Consider the following 26753-nt stretch of genomic DNA (forward strand, 5'->3'; position numbering starts at 1 on the left):
CAACCATGCTCAAGACATGGATTGCTTTTCTATTCAAGTCTAATGGACTTCTGAATATTTGGTTCTCTTTTCTTCACTGCCGTCTGGATGTTATGGGAGGAATGAAATCGTTGAGTTTTTTAGGAGAAGATATCCAAGCGTGAACACTTGCTCAAGAGAATCACAACTCATGTCAGAAATGAAGCAGATGCTAAAGTCTGGACCCTTTACATGTTAGAGAAAGCAATCAAGGTTGCATGGTCTTTTCCTTGCCCTAAATATTCAAAATTAAATGTTGATGAGGCTTCTCTCCAAAATCTTACTCCTGCATATGGTGGAAGTGATGATGGCTCTCTTATTGCTGCATTTACCAATCCCCTAAGAAAAGCATTAAACAATTTTGCATAATATCATACCTTGCAAGACTTGACCATCCAACTCAATTGTTTCCCCATATGGATCGAGAGTGATTTTTCATTTAGTCAATGTAATCCATGATCGATGCAAAGCTCTATGGGCAATCAATATTGTTGCTGCAAACTGCCACCAAAAATTTCTAGGTCGAGATTGGTACTTAGAGCATATTTTTTGTGAGGCAAATATGGTAGCGGATACACTGGCTAAGAAAGTTACAGTTTTTTCAGAGGCCACTATTTGGCAAACAAGACAGGCCGAATTTTATTTCCCTTGCATTACTTCATGATGTAGCACAAATGCCAAACACTACATTTGTAAATTTATGAGTTGTATTATCCTTTTTTATTATTAATAAAAAATCTTCAATTTTTCGATATCAAGTCCACTAGATAGTTACCGCAACGAACTTGCCGAAACTGGACTAGTGACTGGTTATTCCATTTTGGATCACCAAGCTTAAGCCTGTTATATACATATCCTCCATTCACTATTTCAGCTTGATCTCTAGACTTCTCCGGATAAGGTTCTAAATTAGATGGATCTCAAGCGTCTCATTCCTACAAACATCTCACTCATTCTATAACTAAAGTCCACTTTCAACAGTTCTGTTTTATTTAGTAAAATCAAGTTTACATGTCTAAGCTATTCGACTCCTATGGTATTATAGATTTTCCACCCCAATTGATTGGGATAGAAAGCTATTATGATGATCTCTTGGGCTAAGTAGGTCAGCTCAGTTTGAATGAGGGAGGTCCAAACACTAGATCTTTCCTACAAACCGGGTGTTTCTCTAACCATGAAACAGGCGTGGTTCAAAAATTCAGTCACCAAGCTTTAGAAAAGGACCCGGTTTCTATACGACCAAGCCCGCATATGTAAAAATACAAGCCTCTTAATAAATCTATTTTTGAGATGGATTTTAGGACTTAATTTTTAAAGATATGCAATCTAGATATGAAAAAATAAATAAATTTTAAAAACTAGAAATGACAATTCTGATAAGAATAAATTTGGACCGTTAGTTTCCATTGCTTTCAGATGGAACACCTACTTGCATCCATCTTTAAGATGGATGCTTTACACTTTTTGGACCGCATATGTAGAAATGCAGTCCAGCCCGCATGAAACACTTTTCCTTTAGAAAAAGACCAACTCTTAAGTATAGCTCTTTTGAGATGGTGACTCACTTGATCGCGTAAAATCAACTTATGAAGGACAAGGCTCAGTAATTTAAGCACTGAACAACCTATAATTGTCAAAAGTAGGAATAATTCATTACAAATAAAAGAGGGAGGGGAACTGGAGCCCAGGGCCTTGAAAAGGGTTATCACATTGAAATTATAAATCGACTGCTTCAGCCTCAAGAAGAATTTCCTCGTGGTAATAATTTGACCAACTTTGGTAACTCACTTCCTTTCCTTTTTTTCTTGGTCAGGGTTATATCCATGGTTGGGTGCTCAATTCTTTCAGGGTTCAATGCATAAGCTGAAGGGCATCACGGGTGCGACCAAGGAGGCTAAGAGCAGTTGCAGCAATGTGATGGGCAGTGAGGCCAGCCATAGAGAGCTGTTCTTTTGGGGATGCATGCTCAATGTAGTTATCAGGCAAAACAATTGGCCTCCACTGTAAAATAATTCAGTTTTAAAAATTACAAACCTTTGTCACTGTAAAATCTGAGAGAAGTCAGAGAAATAAATTGATAAGCTAAAATGATTGAGGACACCTTCACAAAAATGCCTAAAAAGTTCTGAAGGAATCACTACACCGATCCTCGTTTCCGGTAAGTACTTACATCCAAAACATGATTTGAAAAGTGTAAAATAGCTAGAAGTATCAGTTATCAGGGAAAAAGGTTCCTAGAAAGTGTCCATTCTTTGTGCCCTTACGTGCTGAGATCAATGAGAATTGCTTCAAGTTAAAACACTTACGCATGCCCTCACAGTATACCATAATGGAAACTGAAGAAACACTATGCAAGTCATCTTCATGCTATTGCAAATAGGGAGAAGAGGGTGGTTTTTTCCTCAGGTATTTATATTAACACATCAGAGGATTAGGGCACTCTCATATTTAATTCCAGGGCCTTTTTAGATAAAGCCATGATGAAAAGTTCAAGACATTATTTTAAATAAAAATTAACTAAAATAAAAAAGAAAACCACTATGGAAAATAGGAGGAACAAGTGGGTGCTAAGGGCACATACCTTGAAATTTCCATTGTCTAGAAGACCATCAAGAGCAATGAATTGTGCCACATGGGAGGCGAAGCCCCCAATGGAACCCTCCTCCACAGTAATAAGGAGAGGGTGCGCTTGGCAGAGATGGCGAACGAGGTCCATGTCAAGTGGCTTGCAAAAGCGTGCATCTGCTACAGTGGCCACAATGCCTAGGTCCAAGAGCAAAGTGCGTGCCTTTAGGCAATTCTGGACCATAACCCCATATCCCAATAGAGCTAAATCCTTTCCCTCTGCAATCACACTTCCTCTCCCAATCTTACCTCCCAAAAAGAAAAACCAGCCATTAAGTCGAAATCACCAAAAAAAAAAATCTGAAGAATGAAGAGTTTCCTCTCACATTACAAAATATTCACAAACATCCCAGATAGTGATTAAGTTTGGAATGGCAGCATACTAAGCCCAATTCTTTTAAAAATACTCAATGTGACATTGGTGAGCTAATATAGGTTGGACACCTTTTGGCCAGTTCCATAACTCAGCGTTACAAAAATTTGTGATGCGAAACATTGCTTGCAGCTGTTTTTATCATAACAATATGCAAAGTATGCATGACAGAATCTGCTTGGGACCCCGTTTAGTGGGGGTGTATAGAATCAGATTCAAATTTATATGCAAGAACAGGTCAGAATCGAAAGAGTTACTCGTAGAAGATCTACATAGATAAGATTGGAGACGCTTGGACTGAATTCCAGATAAGTTTCTAACTCCCAGTTTTCAGTGGGGTTTGAATGAAAACTTTCACGGTTAACCATAAGAACAGTTGATTTTTTAAATATGCCCAATAGCCTTTCCTTTCTAGGCAATGATTATCACGATAAATTGTTCAATGAGACCTAAAATACTTGAAGTTTGTTTTTCCATGGATAATACAACAAAACGCAGGTTATTTGCATCACATGTAGAGGCACATGAGAATGAGTGGATAAGATGTAAAATACAAGTTATCTCTAGGATTTTTTGATGTAAAATGTTTGTCTTGTATTGATACCCTATAAATGGTTGCATATAAACCCTTTAATGGTTATCCTTAAGATTTATGGAAATCTCTAGGCATTCTCCATTCATGTTCTCAATAAACAACCCCCAATCCCCCAACCCACCAAAAAAAAAAAAAGGACGAAATAGAAGAAGAAGAAGAAAATGCTTCCACAGATTAGCAGCTTTCTTAACACAAAAATAAAAAATAAAAAAAGCACAATAGAAAACTTACCTCAATGGGCACTCCATGGCTTCCAGCTGGTAGGTCGGCCCCAAAGACATGTCGTCTAGGGTATCGGAAACAAATTGGGCAGTCATTGACCGCAGCTGCAGTGGCAATCATGTGGATGAGGTCAGCCTCATTGGATGGTGCCATGACAATCATGTTGGGCAAGCATGACATCATTGTTATGTCAAATGCCCCACAATATGTTGGCCCATCTGATCCCACTAACCCCGCACTAGTGATTACAAACCGGACTGGCATCCTCTGCATATCCACGTCTTGGACCACCTACATGCATACATGCAGGCATACAACACCCCCATAAAATTAACACAGCACCATCAGTAGCCCAAGTATTAATCAACATGTTCAGAACTTGAAAGAAAATAAACAAGGTATTGGTTTTTACTTCTAGTAATGGTAAGGAAATCACAATCCAGTGCCTAAGGAAAGTAACCAATCAATCACCATCCAATGAAATGATGTATTGTGATGGATCCACCACATTATCACGTTAAGTGACACACCCTCAGCATCATAGTCACAACTCCCTCCAACAGTGATGATCGCAATGGAAAAAGAGTATAGCATAGTTCATGGGATTATGGCACTTTCCCTCTAGTATCACCCCACAATCAAATTGAGTATTGACAATACTAACTAAAATACCTTCATTTTCAGGAACTTGAAGCTTATTTGAGGGTATAAGGTTTAGCCAATTTCATTTTTCTTAAGGACCCAAGCATTTCAGATATTTCTGAGATTTTTTTTTTTTTTTTTTTTCCCTGATGGGTAACATGAGAATTCTGATGGTTTTTGGATGCTATTAAGAAAATAATGGACATTTCTTTGGGAAATGCAATGGACCATCTACTAGCTTTTGGCAATTCGTAGTTTAGGAAATGAATTGGACGTGCCACAACTAATCAATAACATACTCACTCATTCTTAAAGGTAACTGGAGTGCTTATGACATTCAGGAAGACCGCAACACCTGCTTGTGTATAAAATACAGCACTAGAACAAAATTCATCCTCCAAACATTGGAGACAAGAGTTTGTTGCAAAGTGGCGACTTGCAATTAAAAACTCACAAGGACTCTAATAGTGGGTCCTCGAACTAAATTTTGAGAATATGGTGTATCCAGATAATTGATAAGAAAGCTTTCAATTTTCCCTAGAGAAATGAAAATGGGAAGCATTTTGCTCCTTTGCAGGAAGGCATACCAATTATTCTTTGGTTACCATGCTCTGATTTAAATGGACTCTTACCACTCAGCTTTTTGTCGAAAAAGCAATAGGAGCTCGCTCTAGAACAGAAACAATTTAATTTAAAAAGCAGAGCATTACCAACCACATGAAATAAGAGAGTAATCCAAGTTTCGTTAGGCCAAAGCATTAAGCATGCAAGGAACATCTTAAAAGTGATTAAAGACAAGCTAATAGACAACAGCAGTGAACTAGAAAGAACAATATTAACACCATCCTCAAAAGAACTTTAGTATTAGTAATTTCTGCAAAATGTACGGCCAGGAAGTATTTTCAGATGGAGATGAAGCGAAAAATTCTCGACATCACCAAGTGAAGAAAGTTGCTATCCAAAGTTTGATTCTAATATATGAAGAACTGGAAACATTAGTTCATCATCAGTGCTGGACACGGCAGAAGAGAAAAATAACATAGATAAAATAAGTTTATCACCTGATCATACGCTCTTTGCAAGAGAGAAGAAGGAATTACACAAAATGGTTTCATGCCCGCACATGACAAACCAGCAGAAAATGTGACAGCATGTTGTTCAGCCAACCCCACATCAAAGAACCTGTCTTGAAATCTTGCTTGGAAATGAGAGAAAGCAGGGTCCATCCCCATTCCAGCATGTACCACAACTATATTCTTGTCCCTCTCAGCTTCCACAAGCAAAGCGTCCACAAAGAAATCCATGTATGTCCTAGAGAACCCATTGCCCAGAACCACAGGGTGATTAATCAACGTGCTCAAATTCCTAGGTTCTGTTATTGAAATTAAGGTATCAGCAAATAGAATCCTTAGCTGATGTTTGAGGAAATAAAATAAAATAGAAATTTGCACAAGGATAATATGCATGACCATTTGCAAGTTTATGACCAAATACTAAGGTTTCGAAATCAATCACAATGGACACAACTCTCAGAAATTCCCAATTTCATCAGAAATGAGCATGACACCATATACCCATTCTTCTAGAAAAAATATTAAGATTGCAGGAAACTAACTGGTATCGGAGTGCATATCATTGTCATTTGAGAAAATGCAGGGAAGCATTTTATCTGATATATAACAGGTAAATAATGATCATTATTCATTACTTAAAAGAAAAATGGTAAATCATGGAGCTGTCTAACAAGAATTAGGAAGATCTTGCTTTCCAAATGACCTGGAACTTTCACAATAAGCTATCAAATTGTGCAAACAATACTTAACAATCCTGAATAGTGAAAACAACACAGATCATCACATATTTAGAGATTTCTAATACCTGGTTGCTTGGACACTATCTCGTTTTTCTTGCTGTCCTTCGATTCACATTCTTCCTCTGTGATGACATGAACCAGTACAGGGCCAGTTGACTCCAGGGATGCTACTTCTTGGAGCACACAGATCAGATCATCAATGTTGTGCCCAGCCACTGGCCCAATATAGTACAACCCAAGCTCTTCGAAGAGAGTTGAACCCAGGGGACCCATCATACCACGTGCATATTCGTCAACTTTAGCTGCTATTTCATGCATTCCTCTACCTATCCTCTTTGTAACACCCTTGATAACACCAGAATCCATAAATAAATGAAAATAGAAAGCTGAAGTTCATGGAAACAAAAACTAATAGGAAAGTTATTGTGAAAAATTAAACAATGGTATAACAGCCCTATACATAATTTGGTGTGGTTTGTATAAGGCTGAGGCTCTAAACAATCAAAGTAAGGCGTGTCTTTATATAGTGTCAAAATATGTTGTTTAGTATCAAAATTTCTATGACGGCCTTAAAATTTATTTTTATTTTGAATTATAAAATTTAAACATTAAAAAATAGTGTAGATAGAGCAGATTTATGAACACCTGAAAATCCTGAAAATTGAAGTTTTAGATAATACATTACAGGATGCATTATTTTCAAAACTTGAAATCTATGTTTTCTCATGTCCATACGCCTGGAGGTCGAGATGATCAAATTGAAAGTTTTTCAACATCTAAACAACATCTTCTAGTGAAATTTTTGCGGCGTGCCTTAATATGATTGTTAAGGCCCTCACCCTTATATAAAGTTTTTCCTACATACTTTGTGAAGCACTACCAAGTACTCCACTCAAGGTGTACAAAATAAAAAAACTTTAATTCACTTCCCAAAGAGCTTACAAAACCTTGGAGAAATCCCAATAATTACTACAAAGTAAGAAAAATTATAATGACACTTATCTTACTCAAAATACCTTTCAATTACAACTTTACAACTCTTGCTCTATAACAACACTTTTTCATTTCACAATATACTGAGAAAAATAAATGGTAAATATAATCCAGCGTGCACAAGTTTGACATGACTTTGGGAAGCCGATTTAATTCTCAACCACCGGGCGACTACCAGCACGGTTTCAATACAACCCTTGTTACCGCTCCTATCGATAATGCAAGAGGGATGGCACACATCTAATCATGGGAAGAACAAGTAACATGTCACACTACCTCACACATCAAATATGGGCCAAAATGAACCTCACATGGGAAACAAAACGATGAGAGAATTAGGTGGGAGAAAACTGGCTAAAACTGGACATATATGGTGTGGTTCTAACACAAGGCCTTCTACCAACAAAGGGGTATGGGAGAGTGCAACTTACTGTTATGGCCTGAGACAATCGATTTTACGGCAAGGGATAGCCTCTCAACATATCATAGAAACACATTCCAAACTACACCAAAACACATGCTATAGCAACCACAAATGCTAGGGACATCATAACACAAGATGGGATCAAGAGGCCACCAAGTAAAGTTTAAAAACATAGCTGGAACTCGCTGTTATGGATGATAAGGGCCAGATTTACAGCAGCATAAACACATAACAGTTTGGAAAGATTAAGATCAAAACTGCACCATGGATTCATACTGTACATGATCAACAAAGTTCAAAAGGGAGTAAATGAGGTCACTTTTTTTTTGGGATAAGTCAGTGGGCGAGAAGGCCCCCTACCCGTTTTTTATTAATATTTTAAAATAAAGACAGTTACAGCTCATTTCTTTATAACCTTGGAACAGGGCACCTGTGACAAATCACGAAGTAATGCAAGGGAAATAAAGTCCGGAGGACAGGAAGACCAAACAATGGCTTGTAAAAGAGATGTGGACCTCTTTGCAAGAATATCAGCCACCATATTGGCCACACGAAAAATGTGGAAGCAGGACCATCCATGATTAGAAAGTCGTTGTCTACAATATGCTGCAATCGTATATAACATCCAAGGAGGTCAACAACGTTCATGAATAACTGCAACGAGCAAAATTGAGTCACTTCTAATCTAAAGAGGGAAACAATTTAGTAGAACGGTTAGAACCAAACCCTCTTCAAGAGCACATAATTCTGCATAGTTATTGGAAGCAATTCCAAAAGATTTTGAAAACATTGCAATAAAACATTGTCACAGTCTCTAATAACACTCCCCCCCCCACCCCCCCCCCCACCTGCTTGACCTGGGCAATGTTTAGCTTGAAATGATTAGGGCTAGAAAATGACAACGCCACCGGGATAGCCAACTGATCCCTCTCTTGATTCCAATTGAACAAGAGATTGTCGATAATCAGTTTTTCTGAGACACAAAATGCCCACAATTTAACATCAGCTATCTCCCGAAGATGAGAAATGATATGTCGAAGCAATTGTTTCCTCCTGATTAATCTTGATTGGAAAACTCTTTGATTGCACTCCACCCATAAAATGAGGTCACTTAGCTTACTGTAATGAGATATTGCAGCAGTAACACATCCACACCCAGATGGAAGGTAAGTGCATTGGGTAGGTGCATGGCCAATCATCAAGTTGGAACTCCATTGTGGGATGAAGACTACTCTCTCTTTCTTGAAGGAAGCTCATCAACTCAAGAGGCAAAAGCAAGGGAAATGATAGTGGGGCATGGCTCTCTATGGGATTTTCAAAAAAATGAGGAAGGAAGTGGGACAAGATTAAGTATTAATGAGGTAGAGTAGGACTCCCTTTTATAAAAGGTTCAAAGTGTGGGCTTTATCTTAGATTTGATCTACGCCATCCATTGAGCAATCCAAGGCTTGAGAAAGGCTAAAGTCCTAACCTAATCAATCACCATTGGTAGCTATCATATGATTGGTGATGATCAAAAACACCTTTATCACCATGCCCAAAAATACCTCCAAATTTCCCATAATTTCATAAGTTCCTGTCATACCCTAATTTGATTTTAAAGAAATCATGACCATCCATTTGAAACACTTAATCTCAACCATTGGTTTCAAAGCAAAGTGCAAGATGAGATGTGTGGGGCACCCCACTTTCTCTCTCCTCCATCCGTCCCACTTAAAACTTGCACCACACTTCAAGTTACATGTGTCATTTTCAAAGAGGACATGCTCACATCACATGTCATAAGGTGTCTCCCCTTATCTTTCCTCCATCAATCACATATTAACACCCATAAAAATCCAATTGACCCACAAATCACATAATTTTTAAATTGAAATACTTTTGAAAATTCAAAATCCCACACACACGTATGAACACAGGCCTTCACACATGTGGTCTACACATGTGACACAAACTACACATATCATGATTATGTATACAAACCAAACAATCACATACGCCCAAACCTTAGGTCTGCCCACATCATGCCTATAGGGCAACGACGTGGCAATCTCATGGGCTCCACGTGTGGCACACATTGTTGAATTTTGAAACATCAGCCAATCAATTGTATCCTGTGGGATTGGAAATCCTATTCTATTTTGGCTTCCTTCAATTATGTGCCACACGCCACACGTGTGAATGTCCTAGTTTGGAATTACTTACCAACAATTTAAATAAGTTATTTTTCCTTGAAATAAAATTTCCAAAAATTCTTTAAAATCATGATAAATTATTTTTAATCATTGTTTCATAAATCAACACAGTCTCGTACTTCAAATAAATCCAGTTAGAAAATTAGGATCCTTCAAGAGGGCGGGCTTCATGGTACTCCACTGGGTTAGATCCAGAAACACAGACCACTTTCTCATATCAACCTGATAGGCCCTATGTGCCACAGACTTAGGTCAGAATACACGATTGAACCAGTCAAAGCTAACCAGTAGGTGGTTGGATCTCTGGGCGTTCAATGGATTTTAGGTGCCCCCCGAGGACATACACTCTTGCGAATGCGGGGGTCCTCTCTCACCACATGTGCAAGCTCTGATAGATGGATCTTACCTCATCAGAACGGCTTCTGAAAATACCTCGTCTAGTGCACACGCTGTGAGGAAACTACATACGTCAGGGATTTGGGTTCATGCCCTCTCAAAGCCCAGTTTACTCACACAGGACTTTTCACCCACAAAAAACATCTCAAACATATCAAGATTCACCGATCCCCAAGCCTTGGCTCACACCACATGAGGCACTCACACACACTGACCCTGTTTAGAGGAAACCCTCAAACCTCTCGGTTCATAACACAGTCCAAGAACCTGGCCTCATGTAATCAGGGTTATTCAGTCCTATCTGGACCACAATCTGCAAAGATTCCCATAGCCGCAACATTCTTGGTTACTCCCATTGTGACCGAAAACCATGCTGACAAAATGCAAGGCCTTGAAATGCCATAATTCCAACAATTTGTATTTTAAAGGGACAAAAATAAGCCCTTTGGAATTCTGGTGACACCCTTAATATTTGATTGTAGACCAATCAACACCCTTAGGGAATAAGATGCCTGTAGATGTCTAATCCTTTGAAATAATACTCTATCTACACAGAGTATTTTTAGATATCTAATAGTTCATCAAATTGCCCATCAAATCAACTAAAAAATGGAAAATGTAAAAGGGGCTGTCATGAAAATAACAAATACATATATATTCTTGAGCAGTGACATCAACCAATACTTTTTATATGTATACATGGATGTCGAAGGCATAGGACATTTATATAGATATGTATATATCTTAACATGCACATACTTCTCCCAAATTTGAGCATCAATATGAGTAGATGATAGTACTTCTGTTGATCATGTCAAGCACTATAACATATCTACAACTAGATCAGAACATATCACATGGGTGCAACTGATAAGTCCATCAAGAAGTCCAATCCAATAAAATGACAATCAACTGCCATATGCCTCCTATCAAATCTAGATTACAATAATCTTGAACTGCATTAAAATTATCATCATAATGTTTATTATCATCACAATCAAAATAATCATCCCAAATGCTTAAAAAGCAGTGATGATGCAGAATGCTTCCCAAAAGGGTAACTTCTTACAAAAATTCATTTTGGCTGATTCAAAGCTTGAATGAAAGATCTGTTTAAGATCTAAAACCCATATATTTTATGGGTTAATCATAACTCAAATGTTTCGGGTTTCAAATCATGGTTGAAAGCCTTTTTAAAATAGTGACAAAACTTATTTTCCTAAGTGCATTAGGTTTATTTCTTTTCATTATCAAGCCCTTAGTTTCCATAAGTTACTATTCTGCTTCTAAAAAGTAAGGTTCCAATCCTAGTTGGATTAGAAACCATTGACTTGGATAGTTTCTTAAAATGCTTAGGTGTTTGTTTTCTACACTTTCAAGAGTTTAAGTATAGAGATTGGAGATTGGATATTTCCCCTCTTGTGAGGCACATCCCCATCCAAGATTCCCTACAACCAAATTCATCGTCCATTCCCTTCATAAACCCTAACCAAACATCTCTAAAACCTAAGTAAACTAGCTTAAAAGCAACTCCAACCACATACCTACACTACATTCCTTCAAACTTGAGTTTAAACCCTAGATTTGCTCCAATTCAAGCTTAGAATCCATATTCATCCTCCTCTCACTGGAACTGCAAAATTACAACAAGAATTAACTCTTTAGAAACCTTAAAACCTACCCTAAAATTGCCCTTAAACTACCAATTCCCCATAACCCTAACCCTAGTTCTAAATCGTTAAAAACCTTGTCTTATCCAATTCTACCCAAACTAGGAAACCTTCATAGAGCCCAAAACCTTGCTATACTAGTCATTAGAGAAACCTAAAACTCCTTAGAATTCATCAATCCCTTTAGGGCAAGGGGTAGGCCCAAAAGTACATGGTTGGAAGGAGTTCGGAAAGATATGGGGATTTATGGCCTCAATGAGGATATGGCCTTTAGTAGAGTAGAATGGAGAGCTAGGATTCATGTAGCCAACCCCAATTAACTGGGAAAAGGCTAAAATGATGATGATGATGATGATGATGTCACATTTGTGTAGGAGCCGGACTCCATTGGTCCTGCATCAAAATTTAAGAATTTCCAGTCTCTAACTATTTCTTAGTTGTAATGGGTTTAGAATTATTAGTCTCTAGGAACTAAAAATTCTTTCCTATATCAATTAGAACCATGGAATTTATCTTCTAATTTGATTAGGAAGCGTTATTGATTGTTTTAGAGTTCAAGTATGGGTAGACTAGGATTTGGGAGGCGCTATAATAGATGTACAGGTCATTAACAAAAGAATAATTTTTAGCCAACACTTCAGATTCTCTTCAAAGCTTAAATCCAAGATCTCTTCATCATCTAGTAGCCATATTTCTTTTGAGTTTTTCATAATTCAGTCGAATTGAGCTCCAAGTCATGGTAGAAAGCCTGCCAACAAAATCAGTGATGAATTCCTTCGGGCTAGGTTTCTTTTTTCCATTATTGAGTCTTTATTGTAATGGGGATTAGTTTCCATAAATTATTACATTTATAAAAGGTGGGGTTTCTAATCAAGGTGGGGTTTCAATCCTAGAAGGATTAGAAACCATTGAGTTGGAAAGTTTCCTAGATTGTCTAAGAATTTGTTTTGTGTGCTTTCAGGATTCCAAGTATGGAGCAAAAAGAACTAGAACTCTCAATAAATACCCATGTAGGGCCATAGCCAATTAATAATCAAGTTGAGTTTTTCCTTTTAAAAAAAAGGAGTTTTCCATCCAAGTAAAAGGCAAATGAACTTGAAATTCTATATAAATACCAATATAGGCCTGTGTGACCCAATACATTCAAGTTCAGTAATAAAATTTGACATTCCAAATGTGATGGAAGGCCGCCTTTAAAGGGAAGATTCCTCAATTTTTTGAAGAAAGAGTGACTGTACAACTCTAGCCTAGGTTTGGGAAAGTTCCCCAAAGATTAAAGCCCATCTCTTCTTTCGGTGGAGATATTCCAAAGAATCCCAAGCCCCTTTTCTTTCACCTCTTCTGTGACTAATCCTCATCCAAATTTCCACACAACCAAATTCGTCACACATTCATTCCATAAACCCAAGCCAAACCTCTCCAAACTTAGGGAAACTAGCTCCATGTCTACGCTGAAAACATACCTACCCCAAAATAGCCTTCAAAGTTATGCTTAAACCCTAGTTTTTCCTGCTGGATCTGTGAAGTTCCACTGATCTTTAACCCTTAGTAAACCCAGAAACCTATCGTAAACCTTCTCTTTACCCAACCAAACCCTTCCCCCATAACCCTAACACTAGTTTTACTTTGATTAGACTATGTATTATCCAATTCAACCCAAATTAGGAACCTTCACAAAAAAAGAATTCAAGGTGATGCTGCCTGTGATGATAGAGATGTCAACAAAATTAACCCCTAGTGTGTGCAAAATGTGGTTAATAAAGGGTAACTAACATAAAAGTCCTCATTTTTGGGACAAAAAAATTATAGAACAAAAAATAAATAATCCCTATTTTATCATACTTCACACCAAGATCCCTTTTTTTGTCAATTCTTTTAATTTGCCCCAACTACCCCTGGTCTAGTACTTGGAAGTACCGAACCACATCTGAAATTCTCTTAAGAAGTTGATCCAATAGTAGTTAGTCCGGCACTTGAAAGACCATACCAACTGCTGTATAATGGTGAAACCAGTCTGGTACTTCAAGTATTAGACCGACCTCTGGCAAGTTTTTGCTAGAAGTTGGCCTAGCAATTGGAGTGCTAGATGACCGAGTCCGTCAAGCACTTCAAGTATCAGACCAACTCCAAACAAATAAGAAAAAAAGAAATCAAAACAATTAAAACAAAAGAGAGGGTTTATATCCCCACTCACCCTTCACCTCACTCTCTCATGAATTTCATTTTTTTTTTTTTAAAGAAAAAACCAAAAACAAAAAAAAGGCTTTGGAGTTTGTCCAGCACTTGGGGTGCAACCAACAAGGGTTCCAAACAACATCAGACCAACTTTAGGAGAAAAATTGCCAGAGTCGGTCCAACACTCGAAGCACCTGACCAGCTTCATTATTATAGAGAAGTTGGTCGGGTATTTCAAGCAAGCGTCAGACCGACTTCTCAAAAAAGAAAGACTTAAGTGCCGGACTAGGGGCATTTTGGGGGGAAAAAAGCTGACAAAAAAGGGATTCCAGCCTAAAATATGAAGAAATGATAATTATTTTCATACATTCAAAAAAAAAAAGAACTTTAATATAAATTACCCCAAAAAAAGAAGAGGAATAACTCCAACAAAGTCTTACCCAAAGCTTTTCAATAAGTCCTCTAAGACTTACATTCAAACCTTGCCTTGGAAACTTTGATATGCCATTTAAGGCTCCTAAGTAGAAAGGAATGCTGCCTAATTTATACAGAGACAAGGATAACATCCATAAAGTAGAAAGAGATAGATCAATACCCCACACACACACACACACATTATAGCCTTCAAACTCATTCTTGAAATTCCTGCTGGACCTGCCAAGCTCGGGGATCTTAACCCCCTTCAGAAACCCAAAAACCTATCATAAACCTTCCTTTAACCCAGTCAAACCCTACCCCATAACCCCAACACTAGTTTCACATCAATTAGACTTTGTATTATCCAATTCTACCCTAACTAGAAACCTTTATAAAAATACAAAATCTGAGGTGACACTGCCTGTGAAGATAGAGATGTCAACTGAGATTAACCCCATGCATTTGTAAATGTAGGGAGAAAAGGGTAATTACAATAAAAAATCTCTTTTTTTTAACAAAAATATCTGTATCTCATCATATTTTCAACCAGGGTCCCTTTTTTTGTCAATTCTTTTATTTTTGCCCCAACTACCCCTCATCCGGTACCTGAAGTATCGGAACGCAAATACTAGACCGCATACGAAATTTTCTTGAGAAGTTCAGTCTGGCACTTGAAGTACTAGACCAACTTCTTTATAATGGTGAAACTAGTATGGTACTTCAAGTGTCAGATCAACCTTTGGCACTTGGAGTGCTAGACCGCCTTGTTGGTTAGACACTTCAAGTGTCACACCAACTCCAAACAGAAAGGGGGAAACGGGGGGGGAGGGGAGAAATCAAAAGAAAAAGATATGTTTATATGCCCCAACCCCAACCCCCACCCTTCACCTTTCTCTCTCTTGATCTCTTTTTTCTTTTTTTCTTTTTTTCTTTTTTCCTTTTTTCCTTTTTTCCTTTTTTCCTTTTTTCCTTTTCCTTTTTTCCTTTTTTTCTTTTTTTCTTTTTTTCTTTTTTTTTTTTTTGGGAGTCGGTCCGGCACTTGAAGTGCAACAAACAAGAGTATCAAATAGTGCAAGACCGACTCTTGGTGAAAAACTTGCAAGAGCCTGATCAGGCACTTGAAGTACCTAACAGGCTTCCTCATTATAGAGAAGTCAATTTAGTACTTCAAATATTGGGCCAACTTCTCAAACGAGAAAGATGTAGATGCAGTCAGTGTTTGCAAAATCAAACCGGAACGGTTAACCGGACATGAGCCCGAAAGCGGTTTAACCAGCCTAACCGGTAAACTGGCCGATTAAACTATTCTAACCGGGGAAGTCCCGGGTGGTGAAAAAAGTGTTGAAAAAAATAAAAAATATACAAAAAAAATCTACTAAAATATGGAAAGCATATAAAGAAGGATGCGGTTTGTATAGAGCCGAAGGCTCTAAACAATCAAAATAAAACGCACCTTCAAATAGTGTTGAGAAATGTAGTTTCAATACTGAAAATCTTTGTGATAGCCTTACAATATATTTTCATATTTAATTATAAAATATAAACCTTTAGAAATAATGTAGACCGAGTAGATCTATGAAAACTTGAAAATCTTGAAAATTGACGGTTCAAAAATGCGTTACAAGATGCACTATTTCCAAAACTTGAAATCCATTTTTTTTTCATGTCCATGCATCTTGATGTCGAGATGATCAATTTGAGGATATTTGGGTATGAAAACAACCTCTTTCTAGTAAAATTTTTGAGGTGGGCTCTAATTTGATTGTTTAGGGCCTCGACTCTATATAATTTTTCCTATAAAGAACGATTAAAACAAAACACATTCAAATGAAGTTGAAAATTAATGAAAAAAATGGGTTTTAAATAATCGATCTGTGCCTAGGGGTATTGTTAAATATTTTTGAAAAATATGGTAAAATATAAAAGTGAGTATTAACGACCAAAACAATTTTTAATCTTTACCATAATGTAAAGAATATTAAAAAATGTATTTCAAACCAAATTCATTATTTTTGGGAATTTATGTACATTCTTTTGAAATTTTGTTCTTTTTAATACCGGCCGATCACCAAAACCGCCCAAAACTGGAACTGGCCACTGGCCGATTCCGATCTAACCGGGCGGTTACGTGTTAGATCGCCCGGTTTTTCCACCAGTGGTTGCAATCCGATACATCAAGTACCGGGCAGGTGGTAATTTGGGGAAAAATAAAAATCTGACAAAAAGGGATCCTGGCATAAAATATGAGACAATGAAGATTATTTTTTAATTCAAAAAAAACAAAGGACTTTTATGTAAATTATCCAGAAAAAAGAAGAATAACTCCAGCAGAGTCCTTACCCCAACTTTTCAATAAGTCTTCTCAGACAGACATCAGATCCTTGCTTTGGATAATTTGACATGCTATGTAAACCTCCCAAGTAGAAAGCAAAGCCATAAATTAGAAACAGACACATATATAACACACACCACAAACACACAGATACCGACTGTGTGTGTGTCGGTGCCTGTGTGTTTGTGGTGTGTGTGATATATGTGTCTCTGTGTGTGTGTGTGTGTGTGTGTGTTGTGCGTGTGCATATGTGTGTGTACATACATACATATACATACTCATATACGTACTCTAATAGATATACATATATATATATATGCAAAAAGGAAAATATTTTCAGTTCCATACCTTTGCAGCTTCTCTAAATTTCCGGAAGGATCTGCTGGACTGGATCTTGCTTAATGTGCTAGACAGAGCATTGATGGCCATTTTAGATCCTTCCTCTGGCTTCATTTGTAGTGAATGCCTGCTATCATTCAAAATAACTACCATGTTTGGATCCAGATATCCAGCATTACTCATAGCCTCGTAAATCTGACCAGCCATGGTTGTCCAATTGCTTATAACTGTTACGATACGATCTTTCTTTCCTTTGAGATCCCGTGCAGCAGCCATGCCTGAAAATGGCACAAAAAGAAAATGACAAAAGGTTGAGCAAATTTGAATTTTCAATAGCTTTTAATATCTATGACATTAGAAAATTGACGATGTGGCTTCTTCAAGAAGAGAATGACCAAACACAAAATGTTTTCTTTCAATTTATGTCTATATGAAGAAAATACTCTAGACTCAATATGTAGTCAAGTTTATCTATTGAGTACCCACTTGCAAGAAGATTTCCTTTTAGAGTTCTGGAAAATAATAGAAAAGAACCTTTTTACATGCAAGAAACAAAATATCTCTCGATAAAATTCCGATCAACATTCAGGGACTCAACTCGGACATCGAGCTCAGCCCTTGCCCGAGCTGAGTTAGTTGGCCGAGTCAAGTGCACTCGGCCGAGTGGTGTCCCTTATGGAAAAGCAAAATAATAATAATAATAATAATAACAATAATAAAAGAAAGGGGAGGGAGGGGGGGGCTTTGGACATGTGGCTGAAGGGACAAAGAGGGATTTGGCCACGTCTCTCTTTCTCTCTCCCTTTGCTAGTCTCTCTTATCTCTCTCAGGCATTTCTCTCTCTCTCTCTCTCTCTCTCTCTCTCTCAGGCACTTCTCTCTCTCCTTGGCCATGTTGCTCTCTCTCTTCATATTCAGGCACCGCTCTCTCCTAGAGGAGAGAGAGATGGAAACATGGGTGGATCTACCCCCTTTTAGTGGGAGAGATGAAAAAGCGGGAGATTTCTGCCCCCTCTAAGAGAGATGAAAATGAAACAGATATCTTCCCCTTTTTAGAGAGATGGGGAGAAAGAAATGAAAAAAAGGGGCGGAAATCCACCCCCCTTTGATATATGTATATATATATAGAGAGAGAGAGAGAAAGAGTTTAGAAAGAGAGAGTTGAGGTATAGAAAGAGAGTACCAAGTACATAAGGTTGAGGTATATAAAGAAAGATGAGAGAGGGGCGATGTCCCCATCTAGAGAGAGAGAGAGAGAGGAGATGCACAGTACCCCCAGGTACTGTTCACCTTATCCATGTACTTCTAGGGGTACATGGGTACTCGCCTTGTCCTATGCCAAGTCAATTCAGCCAAGTCCGACTCAAATTGGTCGAGTCCTTGAACACGGACTCCAATATTTAATTTATCCATTAGGAACCTCATTCCAGCAGAAAGATGGACTAGATGCAGGGATAAAGAAATTAACATGTCCTTCTTGGTTTAAATGTACGTGGAAATATACCATAGTGCCACGGAGTACAGGAAAGCAACAGGGGTTTAATGCCATTTAGTGATATATTTTCGCAAATGAATTTTGAAGACTGGCACTAAATAAAAGCTTCTTCATCTCTTGCAAAATACTGTCCTTCAAGGCAATTAATATGAGATATTTTTAAAGTCTAGTCACAATAGCGCCGCTTCATACACAAAGGTAAAGAAATATTACCAAGTCCAGCAGACACACTATTACACCCATGTGCTGCACCAAAAGGGTCATATTCACTTTCAAAACGGGAGGTGAAACCTGAAAGCCCATTCTTCTGTCTCAGGGTATGCAAACGTGGGCGTCGTCCTGTAAGGATCTTATGTGCATAAGTCTGCCCAATAGAAACAACTGAAATTTTATTTGACAGCAAAATAAGACAAAATAGAGAGAAGAAATAATGGCGAAAGAACTTTCTTTGTTCTGCTAAGTAGAATGATAAAAATAGCATTTTGCATAAACCTGTTCTCCAACATCCCAAAGTATCTTGTCCATTGGTGCATGGAACACGTAATGTATCGCAATGGTCAACTCTACAACACCAAGGCTGGGCTTAAAATGTCTACATGTTTTGGAAAGAACAAAGGTGATCTCCGCACGAATTTCATCGGCTAACCGTTTCAAATCCTGACAACCACCAATCTCAAAATGTCATTCAACCCCCTAAAGATTCACGCTATTTTCTCAAGATTGAAGAACTATATGAAGTAAGACCTTCAGTGATAAGTTTTTTAGATGTATTGGTGTTTCAACCATGTCCAGTAATGGGGTTGGAGCTTTCTCCCAGTAAAAATCATCGATATCAGGAATAGCGCATATTCGGCTTCTTGATACCTGCATTAATAAAGTATCGGGCCAAATAATAAGAAGATTTCAGAGTCTTCATCTGCAAACTCTGGAGCCATACAATTGGACCAATCGCGAATAAGTTTCACTAAGATAATTTCAAGAAAACAATTCAAGAAGAGGTATCTCTCCAACCTGTGATAGAATAAGGACTTTCATCCTTCTTTTTCGCTGAGTAAAAGAAGACCCAGCAGAAAAATCAATCCCCACTGGTTTGACAGTCTTTAATGTGTGTTTTTAAGAGAGAAATATGCCAATGCAGTTCGTGCTTCATTGCTTCACAAATCATAAGGGGCATCTCCAACATACATACAAATAAGTTAAACAACACACAGATTAATTATTATTCTGGATGTATTTGTTAATTGTCTTTCCAAATCATAAGTTGAAATACCTGCATAGTAATTGGAGGAAACCATATGAAAATCTCAGAAGTGAGAGACTACTACTCAAAGGGACACCAGCCCCACAAACAGGTATAGGAGAAGATGCATTCACTAATGTGGAACCAGAAGTTAGAACAGCAATCAGGATCCTTTATACCTCGGGATCCACACTATGAGTTACCATAGAAAAAAAAGACTAAAACCACATTTGAGGTGTCCCATCCAAGACATGACAGTGAACCAAAAGATAAATGTGAAAAAACAAAGAGGCACATACAAAGCAATTATGTTGTCATGTTATTTCCTCGTGAATCATCATTTACTCACAGCAATTATTCAAACACATGAGATTGAATAAAAGGGATTATTAAAATCATAAACAGTTTTAGCATCAAACACAGACCAATAGCTAATCTATGAGTTGAAGCATTGGCATGAGCTGGAGCCAAAATGCTCATTTCCCAGAGGCCTGGTGTAGATGGCACATGGCTGGGACCTAATAGCTGTTAATAGAAAGGATAAATAAAGGCAGATAGTTCGATGGCTTAAACCAGAACTGATCTGCTGAAGCAAACAATGGGACTAAAAATTGCATGTATAGCGGAAGGAAGAAAATAAGTACCCAAAAAGAGCTTCTTAGTATCTCGAATGCATATCATGTTTCCATCTTTAATCAACATCCCTGAATGTGAGAGGACCATATCAATTGATAGAATGTTTAAGGAATCAGTTCAACATTTTATTATATTCAAAAACGGCGAAGGCCTCAGAGTACTAGGAGAAATTGCCTAGAGGAAAAAAACCACATCCCTTTAAAACACTAAATGAGTTTGATGCTACAGATCTAAAAAGTCCCATTTTAATGGAGGAACTAAAATCAGCAGTTTTTCCCTATCGAGAGATAAGGCACCTCGACTTGATAGTTTCCCTCTCATATTTTTTAAAAAAATTTGGGGTTTTATTAAGAATGATTTGTGGGATATGAATATGATGAAGAAATTTATGGGAATGGCTTTGTGAGCAAGAGTGTTAATTCTACTTTCATAGCATTAATACCGAAGAAAGATGCCAATGAAGGCTTGAATAATCTAAGACCGATTAGTGACTAGTTTGTATAAGATCATTGCAAAAGTGTTAGTTGAGCGATTAAAGAAGTGTTTGCCCTCGCTCATATTCGGGCCTCAATCAGCTTTCATTCGGAATAGGCTCATTACAAATAGTATTCTAGTTGCTCAAGAATGTGTACATTCTAGAATGTTATCTGGGGAGCGGGGTCTAATGTTAAAATTATATATAGAAAAAGTCTACGATAGAGTGGAATGGGGTATTTTAAGTGAAATCATGAATAGAATGGGTTTTGGACAGAAATGGATTAGACGGATTATGGGGTGTTTATCAACGGCTCAAGTGCTCATAAATGGCTGTCCCAAAGGTGTTTTCTAGCCAGCGGCTTGAGACAAGGGGATCCACTGTCTCCTTTTCTTCTTACTCTAGTGGCTGAAGGTTTCAGCCTTATGTTCAAAAACATTGCAGAGGCAGGGAGATTTGAAGGTTTTAAAGTTTCATCAAATGGTCTAGTTATTACACATCTTCAATATGCAGATGATACACTGATTTTTTGTGGCTCATATGTGGTTGAGTTAAGTAATGTTGCAACTTTTTTGCGAAGTTGCAAACCTGCCTTGGGTTTGAAAGTTAATTTTCATAAGAACTCACTTGTAGGAGTTGGGTGTCATGAAGCTTTGGTCAATTCTTTTGCAGCCATGGTGGGGTGTAGGGTGGAAGGGTTTCTTGTTACGTACTTGGGCATTCCTATCTCGGATTCAAGGCTAGCTAGGAATGCTTGGGATTCCACGATTAGAAGGTCATCATCATTATTATAATAGCCTTTTCCCAATTAATTGGGGTCCGCTACATGAATCCTGATCCACCATTCCATGAGTAGAAGGTATCAAGTCAAATTGGATTTGTGGAAGACCAAATTCCTTTCATCAGGGGTACAAACTACTCTTTTTAACTCCTCATTGGCCAATATGCCTATTTACCAAATAACTCTACTGCTGATGCCTTCAAATGTTGTGAAAGTATTGAAAATTTTGATGCGTAACTTCTTATGGGGTTCGGTATCGGGGGGGAAAAAGTACCCCACTTAGTGAGTTGGGATAGAGTCTATACATCTAAAATGGCGGGAGGTTTGGGGGTTAGAAAAATCAAGATGGTAAATAGAGCACTTTTGGCGAAGTGGTGGTGGAGATCTATGGTGGATGAGGACCAGTTATGGAAAAGAGTTCTGGCAGTTAAATATGGGATTGACCGTAACACAAAATATCTTTCTGGAGGAGGCAATAGGTGTAATCAATCTCAGCTTTGGAAGGATATTGTGAGTTCTAGAGGGGCTATTGTTAATTATTGCCGGTGGGTTGTTGAAATTGGCGACAATGTAAGCTTCTGGTCCCACAAGAGGTTGGGAGATAGACCTCTGAAATTCCTTTTGCCTGAACTTTTTGCGAAGGTAGGTTATCCGAATGCCAAGGTCAATGAAGTCTTCCAAAGGACTGCTCAAGGGGTTTCTTGGAATATTCAATGTGTGTATAACAGAATGCCAGATACGATCATATCTCAATTGACTGAGCTGTTAAATTCATTGCAAGAGACATATTTTGCTATGGAGGCAAATGATGATGTGGTTTGGGAGGAGGAAAGTGATGCCATTTTCTTGGGCAAATCCATATATATGTTATTCCATGAGCGCTTAAGGTGGAATGACAGGAGACTTTATAAGATCTGGAAATGGGCTATTCCAAATAAGATCAGGATTTTTCTTTGGATACTTTGTCAAGGCAAAAGTTTAACTGCTGATAATCAGAGAAAAGGGGGAAAAATTATGGTGAACATTTGTTTGCTATGTAAAAATGATGAGGAAAATGGGGATCATCTTTTCCTCCATTGCCCCTTTACAAGGTCTTTCAAAAGTGAGATTTTTCTTTGATAGGATACCTCCGATTCTACCACAAACCCATACGTTGATTCTAGAAAATCTATGTATTTTAGGAATTTCAAAGAAAGGGCAAGTTATTTGGAATATCTTTAGAGGAGCTCTACTTTGGGAGAATTGGCTGAAACGTAATCGAGGGACCTTTGAAGAAAAGGTACTGCCTTTTCAACAAATCCAAGACAAGATTTTGCATACACTGTGGTTTTGGTTCTCTATAACAAAGGAAGGTGACGGAGTATTGAAGGTTGATATTGTTTTAAATTTGAGAGAACTAATGTGGCAAGCCAATTTTTTGGCCAGACCCATAGGAAGATGGCAATTACCACATCAAGGTTGTGTAAAACTCAATTTTGATGAGTTCGATGGGGAACCCGGGCCCTGCAGGCTTTGGGGAAGTGATAAGAGACTATGAGGGCAATGTTTTGTGGTGCTACTTTGGATCCTGTGGAAAAGAAACAGAATTTAATGCTTTACTCCATAGGATACGAGTATTGAAAGAAAGATGCGTGGACCAGTTTTGTATTGTTGAAGATAATTCCCTTAATGTCACTAATTGGTGTAAGAAGTTGTGGAAACCACCATGGCATTAAGGACTCCCTGGCTACAGTTCTTGGATGAAGTGACTGGTCAGGAACTTGATTTTCACCATGTTTATAGAGAATCGAATGATATGTCTGACTCTTTGGCAAAATTAGGCGTTAATGCTTCTGAATTTGTAATTTGCAATTCTTTGCCTATCTGATTGTATTTCGTTGTCTGTGATTAATGACAAACTCATAACCTTGTCAAAAAAAGAAAGAAAGAAAAAACACACATATGGAAGGAGGTTGGAAAGAAGAGGATAGGAAAAAACGAGTCCACATCATGACAGTCTAATCCCTACTGACTCAGCAGTATATGTTTGGTTAATGGCCACTTCCTTTTTCTTTTTCATTTTTGCTAATCAAGAGAAGGCAGTCGAAATGTGACACAACCCTTCCTAGTACTACTCCTGCCCAAGTGCACTTAACTTCAAAGTTCTAATGGGAACCAATGTTGATATGAACTCTCCCATTAATGAAAAACTTGAGTTGAAATGAATTCCTTGGTACCTCCATTATTCTTCATATTGGTTTAAGGGTGGCCAACCAATTGAAGACCGACTCAAGTCAGAATAGCTCATTAAGAATTGGAACTTCACTAGTTTCTCATTGCTTGCATTTTCCCGAGAATAAAGACCTTGATAGTAGATTGGGAGAATTCTATAATCTAAATCTCATCAAATGGTCAATTATTCACCAAATGGATTTCATCCACAAAAACATTTCCCCAACATGAATTTCTTCTAAAAGACCAGGCTCACAGCATACTAAGCAATTGTTGGTTAGTTCACCCTTCTTCTAGTAAAAGCAGTAAAAATTGCACCGGCAAATCTCTAAATTTACATAATTTCACTAACCCAAAATCACCCAAATGATCATATGACAAAAATTCAACAAAACAATACCGAACTTGTCATGGAAAACGTTCAATAAAAGAAATTAGACCGTAATATTTGCACCTTCAAAGAACTGGGGTAAGGAGCGAACTGGCAAATGTTCGATTTGATGAGGAACCCTTGTGGTCGGGGTTTAGAAACCCGGAAGCAACTGAAACGGAAATCAAAATCCTCCCAATTCTGATTGATATTAGACGTAGTTGTCACAGTTGGGTTCTGCATAGGGACAGAACCCATGTCTGATATCACAAAAGGAAACACACCAAATGCTGTAAACCGCTGTTACAGAAGAAAAACCACCAAAATCCAATCACAAAAGCCCTACAAAGCGATGATTTCTTTAACTAAAAGAGCCCATTTTCTGGATGAAATCTGCAAACAAAGGGTCAATACGGTAGGGGAAAAGACAAATAACCAGGACCTCGTTCTCATCAGAATCTGATCAAAAGGGAGAATTTTATATAAGGCTGCAACTGTATGGTGCCACACTAGAATCCATTAGAAAAGAGCAAAGAATTTCGGTAGCCCTTAAAATAATTAAATATGTTCAATTACGTGGATCTTTTAGTATATAGTAGGTACTTTATGCAAACCTCGTCCTTTATCAAATCATCTATGAAATATTAACAATTTAACACTTCATTTATATCTTTTGATTTAATTTTAAAATATCCATGAACAATTGGAAAATTGTTTCAGCCGGGCTGGACCATATGACTACACATACGGTCCAAAAAGTGTAAAGCATCCATTTTAAATATGGATGCAAGTACGCGTTCCATCTAAAATAATGGAACTACGGGTTCAAATGTTTTCTAATTAAAATTATTATTTTTAATTTTTAAAATTTACTTATTTTTTTATATTCATAATCTCCATGTTAGAGATTACAGGTCCATAAAAATTAAGTCCAAACCCATCTTAAAAATAAATTTATTAATTTTTGGCTTGACCGCGTAGAAACCGGGTCCTAAAAAATTATATGGTTTCTGTGGGATAGTTCTAATTGCAGAGCTATCTTATACACATACAATCTTGGTTCGTAGTTCATAGTTCCCTTTATTTTAGAAAAAAAAAAAATGCGGGCTTAATCAGTTAGTACTTACAATTTGCAACACCACTTCTTGGACCCAATTCCTACAAGGATTAGGGCCCTCTCCACACCCAAAAAAAAAAGAAAAGCCTGGGTCGTAGCCAAAGGCAATTTCCCTTTGTTTAATTTGCTCGATATCTTCTTCCCGAAAATTTTGATGTTGTACGACTGTTGTACAAAATGTGTGAAATCTCTGCCATTTCATGGAAAAGGGGCTAAAATTTGGGATATCTTTGCCATTTCATTGGAAAGAAGCTTCTTATTTGAGGAGGAATGAAGCAATTTCCCACGAAAATCGTTCTAATGGAGTAAGATTTTGATGAATTTTAAAATACCTTTGAATTTTAGTTCTAATGGAGTAAGATTTTGATGAATTTTAAAATACCTTTGAATTTTAATCGGTTGATAATCTTGACCACCACATTCATTAATTCACATTCATTAATTCGAACAAAAATAAATTGTTTTTTTAAATAGATGATTCTAAACTTTGTTTTCATATTATTTTTTGTTGGCTTCTTGAAACTCTTTTAAGATCATATATTAAGGTTTAAACTACTATTTTATTCTCCCAAATTCTTGATTGTGGTAGTTAGATTATTACCCAATAAAATGTTGGATTCAAAATTCATCTCCAAAATGAATTTCATGTCATCTCTAATGTATTTTAGAAAGGGACCGCATAAGAACATGAACACCATCAATTTTTGTGTTTTATCCGACACATCATTTCAATTGTTGTTTCCTCCCAAAAATCTATGTTAATAGATAAAAACTTTAGGAAAATTATACATACATCCGTTATTTTAAGCATTATTACAATTTTACCTAAAATTTGCACTTACTACATTCACAAGTTTGGATATTACATGTATATCCATTCTTAGGAGCCCCTATTTATTTATTTTTACAAAATTACCCTATTTTTTAATCTTCAAGATCTTAAATAAATAAAAGAATTTGAAATTTCAAGGTCCAAAATTGCCCTATTTTTGGATAATTAGGATCAAAAATATAAATTAAAAAAAAGAAAACCCTATTTTCAAACATTTAGGATCCAAAATATGTGTGTATGTGTGTGTCTATATATATATATATATATATATATATATATATATATATATATATATATATATATATATATATATATATATATATATGACCTTCAATGTCCGTAAACTATTCTGGACCTTAAAGGTACAA

The 26753-nt window shown here is 37.2% G+C and overlaps 1 protein-coding gene across 9 annotated transcripts; it reads right to left on the reverse strand.

Annotated features, from left to right (window-relative positions):
- Positions 1-1625: 1625 nt before the first annotated feature.
- On the reverse strand, positions 1626-24887 carry LOC18444693 (putative 1-deoxy-D-xylulose-5-phosphate synthase, chloroplastic). 9 transcript variants are annotated; one of them, XR_016055251.1, is made up of 11 exons: positions 24521-24887; positions 19735-19770; positions 19468-19587; positions 19216-19380; positions 18937-19087; positions 17239-17507; positions 6354-6633; positions 5537-5786; positions 3843-4124; positions 2600-2887; positions 1626-2019 (listed from the first exon to the last, which is right to left on the reverse strand). XR_016055251.1 is itself a non-coding variant. In XM_088866350.1 (11 exons), the coding sequence occupies exons 6-11, from the start codon at positions 17503-17505 to the stop codon at positions 1870-1872; spliced, it is 1578 nt and encodes a 525-aa protein (XP_088722476.1). In that variant the 5' UTR covers positions 17506-17507; positions 18937-19062; positions 19216-19380; positions 19468-19587; positions 19735-19770; positions 24521-24887; the 3' UTR covers positions 1626-1869. The 9 variants fall into 9 exon arrangements, 7 of the variants coding, with proteins under 7 accessions (XP_088722476.1, XP_020529570.1, XP_088722474.1 ...); XM_088866350.1 differs by having other exon boundaries at positions 5537-5847; positions 18937-19062; XM_020673911.2 differs by having other exon boundaries at positions 5537-5847.
- Between the last annotated feature and the right edge of the window lie 1866 nt (positions 24888-26753).

This window comes from Amborella trichopoda, chromosome 5 (genome assembly GCF_054954075.1).
Source record: "Amborella trichopoda isolate Santa Cruz 75 chromosome 5, AtrichopodaSantaCruz75HAP2 v2.0, whole genome shotgun sequence".
Taxonomy (NCBI): Eukaryota; Viridiplantae; Streptophyta; class Magnoliopsida; order Amborellales; family Amborellaceae; genus Amborella; species Amborella trichopoda.

Bases quoted from the DNA above. Each gene is read 5' to 3' on its own strand.
- LOC18444693 (XM_020673911.2), bottom strand. From the start codon at position 24,694: ATGGGTTCTGTCCCTATGCAGAACCCAACTGTGACAACTACGTCTAAT. The intron at 19,088-19,215 runs GTTTATGCAAAA...TCTATTGGGCAG, and splicing joins TTTGGGATGTTGGAGAACAG to ACTTATGCACATAAGATCCT. The intron at 4,125-5,536 runs GTGATAAACTTA...GTATGCATGTAG, and splicing joins TGCAAAGAGCGTATGATCAG to GTGGTCCAAGACGTGGATAT.